The sequence below is a fragment of the Castanea sativa genome, chromosome 1 (assembly GCF_040712315.1).
Source record: "Castanea sativa cultivar Marrone di Chiusa Pesio chromosome 1, ASM4071231v1".
Lineage (NCBI taxonomy): Eukaryota > Viridiplantae > Streptophyta > Magnoliopsida > Fagales > Fagaceae > Castanea > Castanea sativa.
The window spans coordinates 42600312-42610365 of NC_134013.1; the positions used below are offsets into that span (position 1 = coordinate 42600312).

The window sequence follows — 10054 nt, forward strand, 5'->3', positions numbered from 1 at the left end:
AACAAATTCTTCTGCAAGAAAATTATAATCCATCATTCTACCATCAAGAGCCATGCCAAGGGCATACAACTGTGAGGACCCCCATAAGATGTGACCATCCATATTCCCTGTTTAGGCTTCATGATTGCCCCAACATACCACTTGCATGACCCATCCATGCATTTCACATAAAGTCTACTTTTGGTCGACCTACTAGTCAAAAAGTTTCTGTTATGCTTTGCGGCATAAATTTTTAATGCACGTTTCACTGCTTCTTTATTCGCAAAAATCAACCCTGTACAAAAATTAATGTCTGCATTCCAAAAATAAGAAAATGCTTGCTCATCAACTTCAGGATCAACCATATTTTCCCAAGTATTTGCATAAAATGATGAGGCGGGAGGTTCATAAACGGGGATCGTATTTATAACATGTTGAACTCTAACAGTAGCGTCCGCATCATCTTCATCACATTCATCTGTATCATCAACATGAGGATTGTGAGTAATTTCATGGTCATCAACACCCTTATTAAAGTCGCCTCGCTCAATCCTCTCTTCGTACTCATCTTTATCGTCAAGATCTTCCCCAACACAGTGTTCGTCTTCATCTTCAACTACTGGAAGTGTAGAGGATTCACCTAGATGTGTACAAAATTGATCTTCATATCTATTGCTAGTTTGTTGGTGTCTCTTGAAAAGGGGGTGTATAGCCTCCCAATGTGGTGCATTGATCATCTAGGGCTGCAAACTGTAGAGATGTAGTTGTTTGTACAATTTCCTCTACGCCAACTTCCGCACGCGGCTCCGAAGTGACGTACAACTCAAAATTTGCTACTTGTTCCCATGTACGCATCTTGTTAAACATGATCTTCACATGTTTTTCTTCTGTTATCGCTATATATCTGTAATTAATGCATTGATTGAGGACTTCATGTGGAGAACGGAAAGTAATATGTATGTCATGCAAAGCAGGGTTCAGTTGCAGCTCTTCCATAATTTTTATCTTCAAATCACTCAGGGTCTTTAACTTACGTCGTATCATCATATAACAACACTAGATACCCGGACCTTGAAATGGAAATCCGTCATAAGGGTTGGCATTACTAAGGGGTCCACCGTAGTATATATTTATATGGATCATTATCAACCTATAGATCATCAAGTGCAATTGTGTTAGTGACAAATTTATAACTCTCAATCAACATCAATCACAAAACTTTGCGTATGACATGCCAACAATACTAACCTCAACCAAATTTGCATATACTTACATCCAAATCATTTTAGGAGCATGACTTTGAAAACCCATTCAAATAAGCTATGATGAACAAAAATATTATACCAACCAGTTACCCATTGAAATCTTTGTTACAAATCTTAAACAAATATATCTTGAAATAATTTATGCTAAAAAGACTACAAATGGGTGTCTTAGGTATCAAACTTATAATCCATTTCATACCAATGACAAAAACCTAAAAGTTCTAAATATTCCTAACAATTAATCACAATATTTAGTACTAAATATTCCCAATAATTAATCACAATATTATTTTTTTTTTTAAAAAAATTAGCAAATAATTTAATCACAATATGTAACACTAACAAAAAATAAACTCCCAATAATTTAATCACAATATTAATTTTTTTTATAAAAAAACTTAGCAAACAATTTAATCACAATATTTAACAAAAAATAAACAAATATTCCCAATAATTAATCACAATATATTTATAAAAAAAAAAACTTAGCAAATAATTTAATCACAATATTTACACTAACAAAAAAAAACAAATATTCCCAATAATTAATCACAATATATATTTTTTTTTAAAAAAATTAGCAAATAATTTAATCACAATATTTACACTAACAAAAAAAAAAAAACAAATATTCCCAATAATTAATCATAATATTAATTTTAAAAAAAACTAGCAATTAATCACAATATACTAACAAATAAGCTAATCACAATATACTTACAAATAAATTAATCACAATATTTCCATTAACAAACAAAAAAACAAAAATTTACCTAATACGTTCTAATTGTTTCTTAAAAAAAACTTAGCAAATAATCATAATATTAACTAACAAAAAATATTTTCAATATTGTATAAACATTACTTGAGAGATTGTTGTTAATGCGACAAATTGTGTGAGACTTGAGGAATGTGAGTGTGAGCTTGAGGAAAGTTGTGTAAGAGCTGAAGAGAATATGAGAGCTGAAGATGCATTTGTGAGCCGGGTAAAGGGGAAAAAGGTCCCAGTTGGGACCCACATGACATGTGGACGGGCTAGGGACCATTCACAAAAATCGAGTCCAGTAGACTCGATTTTCAAAAGCAGAGAAATCGAGTCTAATTTACTCGAATTATATCCACGTGGCCGAAAAGCAGTAGGGGACCTGACACAAAATCGAGTCTAGTAGACTTGATTTCCTTTAAAGTGATCCACGTGTGCACGTGACCTGAGTGTGAAAAGGCGTTGTGGGATAGACTACAAATCGAGTCCAAAGGACTCGATTTTTATGACCCAAAACCGAGTTCAATGAACTCGATTTCCAGGTCTACCTGGACTCCTTGTCCACCTCAGCTAGTGCCACGTTATACTTGATTTATGAGCCCAAAATTGAGTCCTCTAGACTCGATTTGTTAGAAACCAAAATAGTTGTAAAAAAAACATCGTTTTTAAAGGCCAAAAGTTGTATCGTGCGTCTGTTATACTTAAAAATTGTATACATGGCAACATTTTAAGGGGCATTTCTTATGTTTCAACATCTTATAACATTACACATCATCAAACACCATCACCATGAGATGTTAATTTAGTGAAGCAATGTGAGGAGGAGTTGGAAGACATTATCTGGCAAACTGACTGAAGCCATCCTGTTCATATACTCATTGCATGCATGTGTACAAAACAAAAAATAAGTTTTGTTTTCTTTGCTCACATTGTCCAATATATATCAATCCTAACTGAGCACATAAGAGTTCAAAATAAAGATAGCCATTTCGATTTATGTCTGCAGTGCTTTTCCACTTTCGTAAACCAAGAACATTCAACATAATTGTAAGGTTGAATTTATTCAATCATTTTGTTGGATTTATTCCATGCCAAATTTGTTTGTAATTCAGCATTTAGAAACCTTGTATTTAGGTGGGAATCATGTAAGGGTAGTGTGTGAAAGAGTGTGACGAAAAGCTCAAGAGTGTGCATTCAAGAAGAGCCTCATGACTGGATCTCGCGACTGGCTTGCGACTAGCGAGTTGCCAAAGTTGGCACACGTGTGAAGCATACAAGGGGAGCTGAAGGGTCATGCCAGCTGTTGCACTATAGGACAAAACCTCCAGTTGGCCAGGCAGTTAGCTCGCAACTCAAACTCGCAACTTGTTCTAGTCATGAGCTCGAGTCGCCAGAATGTCCTGTTTGGCTGTCACTGACTTTTCACATTATATACAAACCCTACTATAAATATTCTTATACCCACGAAATGTTGAGAGTTTCCAGAGAGAATTTTGAGAGAGAAACCCTAGAGAAAAACAAGATTGACTTATCCACAATCTTCATCCTTTGATTCTCCAAATTCCTCTACTCTCACCCTCTCCATTGTTACATCCTTGAGAGGTACATTAGTCAAATCCTTATCTCACCATACTCATATCTGTGAGGAGGCATTTTGGTACTTGGGAAGTAGTTCTGAAGGGATCAATTCATTTTGGTTGATGCAATGGGCTTATTGCGGGATCCAGTAAGCTAGAGAAAACAAAGTTCAGCGTAACCCTATTGGAGCAAGAAGCTTGGAAGGCTTAGGTGCACTGGGTAGATTAGGCTTGGAGGGTCTTCTTCTATTCATGTATCCCAACTTTATTCTCTAGTGGATTATTGACCACTTGGAGGACGGTGGAGAGGTTTTTCGCTGAGGACTTCGGTTTCCTCTTCGATAACACATTGCTGTGTTATCTTTATGTTTGCATCTCTCTTCCCTCAATCTTTACCTTTTAAGTACTGCTGTGGTTGTGATTAATTTTGGTTTAGATTGAGTTGGTAATTTGTAATTTAGGAGTCTAAACGTTCATAGGTATTTTACACACTAATTGAACATTCAATTGGTATCAAAGCGGGTGCACTTGTTGTGGTTTAATTACCTAAGTACGATCCTTGACCCCATTTGAGATGAATCGATCCCAATCTCTCAATGCTCCACCATATTTTGATGGAAGCAACTATGCATTTTGGAAAGTTCGCATGAGGGTATTCTTATGTTCAATTGATGAGACTGTTTGGGATGCAATAGATGTAGGATGGACTAGGCCGGAGTCTGCTAAATCCACATGGGATAAGGAGGCTCTTACGACAGCCAATGCAAATAGCAAGGCACTGAATGCAATCTTTTGTGGTGTTTCTCCAAATGAGTTTCACAGGATTTCTCACGTAACAATTGCCAAGGAGGCATGGCAAATATTGGAGACTACCTATGAAGGAACGAAGAAGGTCAAGGACACTAAGTTGCAAATGCTAACCACTCGATTCGAAGAGTTGAAAATGAGTGATGAAGAGTCATTCGACTTATTCTATGGCAAGCTAAATGAGGTGGTTATCGGCAAGTTCAACTTGGAAAAAAAGATGGAGGACTCAAAGATAGTGAGAAAAATCCTTCGATCATTGCTAGAGAGCTTCCGTGCAAAGGTTACAGCAATTGAAGAGAGCAAGGACCTTGATGATATCAAAGTTCAAGAACTAGTTGGCTCACTTCAAACTTATGAGCTGTCATTGCCATCACAAAAGAAGAGCAAATCCCTTGCTCTAAAGACGATCAATGAGAGGGTGGAAACTCACGACACATCGGATGAGAATGAGGTCGAGAAAGATGTGGCATATCTTGTAAAGAATTTTTGAAAGTTCATGATGTTAGGACATATGTGATTGGATGTTAGGAACATATGTCAACATTTTATGTAATTGGCTAATCCTTTGACAAAACGCACTTTACTTGTAATTGGGTAGATCTAGGATGTGTCTAATACTTCAAGGAACAAGATTTCAAGTCCAAGTATTGAAGCCATACAAGTCTGTCTAAGATTCAAGTGTGAAAAGTGCTGTTTATTAAAGCTTAATAGCTATCATCTATCGAGATTTAAAGAGCTGTTCAAGCCCGTGGCTCGACAACAGCTTGACAACTAGGGTATCTGTCGAGGTTTATGAAACTCAGTTTTTCTGGACTGTTTTTCATCCAATTCGTGATTATGTGTTTGAGTTTTCTTTTCTCACAATCCTAAACATATATAAGAATTATTTTAAGGGCCGTATCAAGTTACACAGCTGAGAGCATAATTGCACAAGAGCATAATTCCAGAAGTGTGACCAGAAACCTAGTTTGCCCTAATTCTTAAAGAAGCTGCTGTGTTTGTACACCATAGGGTTTTGTAACCAAGCAACTTCACGATCTTCATCTGTTGAAGAGCAGAAGAACTTTGTAGCCAACATCCTTTTAAAGTTGGTGATTGAAGTCGCGTACTGGGATCCGCGCAATTGGTTAGTCACGTACTGGGAGTCGTGCAATACAAGGGAGAGATTGTCACTACAGAACAAGTCCAATTGGGTATTGGGGTAAGGGTTCAATTGTAGGTTGGTATAAGGTACTGGGATTTCTTTACTTGTAACCGCTTGTTTTGATAATAGTGGATTCTCGGGAGTGGTGACCTTAAAATCACCTGGTGTGGTTTTTGCCTAGGAGGTTTTCCCCATTCGTAAACAAATCACCGTGTCAAATTTAATTTTCGCTGCATTTAGTTATTTGGTGATTTGTTTGTGCTACCACGCTCATTACATGTAATTGAACCTAATTAATTCACTTGGATAATTAATTGGTTAATTCATCACAAGGGGTCAATACATTTTTGGTCTATTAAGTGGTATCAGAGTAGGCAGACTCTGATTAAGGTTTAATCATTTTTTGTGAGATTGATTGACCCCTGTTTGTCATGGATAGAGGATAATCTCTTATTGTACCTCCTTTATTTGATGGAACTAACTATGCATACTGAAAAGTACGCATGAGAGCTTTCTTGCAGTCCTTAGATGAGAAGGTGTGGCAAGCTGTGGAGATAGGGTGGACCAAGCCGAAGGAAGCGCCGACCAATTGGGATGATGCAAAGATTAAGGCGGTTAACTTCAACAGCAGAGTATTGAATGATTTATTCAGTGCGGTCACAAATGAGGAGTTCAAGAAGATTTCCTCTACTGAAACTGCAAAGGAGGCGTGGACCATTCTTCAGACAACCTATGAAGGAACCAAGGCTATTAGAGATTCGAAGCTACAGAGATTCACTACTAGCTTCGAAGATATCAAGATGGAGGAGGATGAGTCGTTTGATGAGTTCTATGCCAGGCTCAAGGACATAGTAAACTCAACTTTCAATCTTGGGAAAACCATTCCCAAACCTAAGATTGTGAGAAAGGTGCTTAGATCTCTGCCCGGGAGATTCCATGCTAATATCACAGCGATTGAGGAATCAAAGGAAATTGATAAAATTCCTTTGACAAAGCTTGTTGGAAATCTGCAGACCTATGAGTTGGGTTTGTCCAGGCTCGGGAAGTCAAGCAAGAGCAAGAGCATGGCACTGAAGGCCAAGAGCAGCGATACTGATGAGTCTTCTGATGATGAAGATACAAAAATGAAGTCCTATATCATCCGACAGTTCAAGAAGTTCATGAAGAATGCCAATGCACAGGGCTCCAACAAGGACCGTATGCAATCAAATTCTTTACAGTCTAGGAGCCAAGACAAAGGGAAGAAGGTGTTGGGGTTTATGCCCTAAAATCTAATTTGTTGGCATGTCGTTAATAATTAAATTGTTTAATTATATGAGACTATTTATAAATGAACTAATGGGACATTATCTTAGTCCATGAGATGCATTGTATGCGATTTATGTGATTTAGTCACAGAAGATGTAAATCACAAGTTCCTTGTAAACTCAAAATGTAGTTCGTAGTTGGTGATGAAATTGGGCATTTCATCTGCGAAGACTATAACATATCAACTAAGATGATTTGTCTTGATCATGGAAATGGGGATTTCTAGTTGGTATGTTGATATGTTTTAAGAGTTAAGACATATTGAACTGGACCGCTGTGAGATTTATTATTCTCTTAACGACTGTCAAATGAATAATAAATCTTACGACTTCTTTTTACATAAACTCTTAATCCTGAAAGAATAATGGACCTGATCATGAGATGTAGGTTGCTTTGATATATCAAGAGTGAGATCTATTAGTCACGGTCAAAATCTCAGTATGTTAGGCAGCCACATTTAGTGTTGATGCAACATATATTTTCAAGATGGAATTCATAGTCTCTTAACAGAGATACAAACTATTCCCTTGAGATAAGTTTAATGGGTTTTATTATTCAGAGAGTTGGGCCCAACCACTTTAGTAAGGAGTTACTAAAGTATATATTTATGGAATTGGATTTCATAAATATATAATGAATAACATAAAGGATTAAACCGGGTACTCAAGGATTAAGATGTAGTAATCTTCAAAGTGACAGTCTATATTCATGACTTTGTATTACTATGAATATTTTATGAAGGGGTTGCATATACAATAAAGTCTTGGGATATAATTTATAGATAAGGCCTAGTGCACAGCTATATTTATATAGTGATATTAAATATAGTTAATGATAACTTTGGACTTGTCAAAAGTTGACAGAAAAACCCAAGACCCATTAGAGCTTGTTGGAAATCTGCAGACCTATGAGTTGGGTTTGTCTAGGCTTGGGAAGTCAAGTAATAGCAAGAGCATGGCACTGAAGGCCGAGAGCAACAATACTGATGAGTCTTCCGATGATGAAGATACAAAAATGAAGTCCTATATCATCCGACAGTTCAAGAAGTTCATGAAGAATGCCAATACACAGGGCTCCAACAAGGACCGTATGCAATCAAATTCTTCACAGTCTAGGAGCCAAGACAAAGGGAAGAAGGTGTTGGGGTTTATGCCCTAAAATCCAATTTGTTGGCATGTCGTTAATAATTAAATTGTTTAATTATATGAGACTATTTATAAATGAACTAATAGGGTATTATCTTAGTCCATGAGATGCATTGTATGTGATTTATGTGATTTAGTCACAGAAGATGTAAATCACAAGTTCCTTGTAAACTCAAAATGTAGTTCATAGTCGGTGATGAAATTGGACATTTCATCTGCGAAGACTATAACATATCAACTAAGATGATTTGTCTTGATCATAGAAATGGGGATTTCTAGTTGGTATGTTGATATGTTTTAAGAGTTAAGACATATTAAACTGGACCGCTGTGAGATTTATTATTCTCCTAACGACTGTCATATGAATAATAAATCTCACGACTTCTTTTTACATAAACTCTTAATCTTGAGAGAATAATGGACCTAATCATGAGATGTAAGTTGCTTTGATATATCAAGAGTGAGATCAATTAGTTACGGTCAAAATCTCAGTATGTTGGGCAGCCACATTTAGTGTTGATGCAACATATATTTTCAAGATGGAATTCATAGTCTCTTAACGGAGATACAAACTATTCCCTTGAGATAAGTTTAATGCGTTTTGTTATTCAGAGAGTTGGGTCCAACCACTTTAGTAAGGAGTTACTAAAGTATATATTTATGGAATTAGATTTCATAAATATATAATGAATAACATAAAGGATTAAACCGGGTACTCAAGGATTAAGATGTAGTAATCTTCAAAGTGACAGTCTATATTCATGACTTTGTATTACTACGAATATTTTTGAAGTAAAAATTCTGGTTTTGTATCTCATACAAAACCCACAGCGGAAGCAACGAACTAGGATCTATTTCATTTATGATTGATAACGTGCACAATGTAAATTTCAGAATTTAAGAACAAGATAGCGTACCTTGGTGTGGAGAAATCCAAAACAAAGATTAGACGCACTTGGGAACACTTTTAATCTTCACTCCAATTCCACTTTACGCCCAAGATGTGTGGTCTCTCAATCAGTTTTTCAAAGGGAGAATGAAAGTGTGTCTCACACTCTCTCACACACCGTTTCTTTTTCTTTTCTAATCTCTTATTTTAAAAATTTTGTATGTTTCTCCCTTTATAACTAACTGATTATCTAATTGGGCTGGCCTATTGGGCCTTTCCAATTGGGCTTTAGTGTGTGGCTTGGAGTGGGACTAAAAGGGACCAATAAGACACTAGCTCCAATGGGCCTTGGGCTTTTCCGTCAACTCTTGACAAGCCCAAAGTTACCATTAATTATATTTAATACCACTATATAAATATAATTGCACTCTAGGCCTTATTAATAAATTATTTTCCAAGACTTTATTATGCATACAACCCCTTCATTAAAATATTCGTAGTAATCCAAAGTCATGAATATAGATTGCCACTTTGAAGATTACTACATCTTAATCCTTGAGTACCCGGTTTAATTCTTTATGTTATTCGTCATATATTTATAAAATCCAATTTCATAAATATATACTTTAGTAACTCCTTACTAAAGTGGTTGGGCCCAACACTCTGAATAACTAAATCCATTAAACTTATCTCAAGAGAATATTTTGTATCTCCATTAAGAGACTATGAATTCCATCTTGAGAATATATGTTCCATCAACACTAAATACGGATGCCCGACATACTGAGGTTTTGACCGTAACTAATAGATCTCACTCCTGATATATCAAAGCAACCTACATCTCATGATCAGGTCCATTATTCTCTCAGGATTTAGAGTTGATGTAAATAGAAGTCGTGAGATTTATTATTCATTTGACAGTCGTTAGGAGAATAATAAATTTCACAGCGGTCCAATTCAATATGTCTTAACTTTTAAAACATATCAACATACCAACTAAAAGTCTCCACTTCCATGATTAAGAGAAATCATCTTAGTTGATATGTTATAGTCTTCGTAGATGAAACGCCTAATTTCATCACCGACTACGAACTAAACTTCTAAGTTTACAAAGAACTTGTGATTTATATCTTCTGTGACTTTTCACATAAATCACATACAATGCATCTCATGGACT

At 36.0% G+C, this 10054-nt stretch overlaps 1 protein-coding gene across 1 annotated transcript; it reads left to right on the forward strand.

The window, feature by feature from the left end:
- Positions 1-4158: 4158 nt before the first annotated feature.
- Positions 4159-4881, forward strand: LOC142627527 (uncharacterized). The gene has a single exon (XM_075801408.1). The coding sequence runs from the start codon at positions 4159-4161 to the stop codon at positions 4879-4881; it is 723 nt and encodes a 240-aa protein (XP_075657523.1).
- The last annotated feature ends 5173 nt before the right edge of the window (positions 4882-10054 follow it).

Coding starts and splice junctions, on each gene's coding strand:
- LOC142627527 (XM_075801408.1), top strand. CDS start 4,159: ATGAATCGATCCCAATCTCTCAATGCTCCACCATATTTTGATGGAAGC.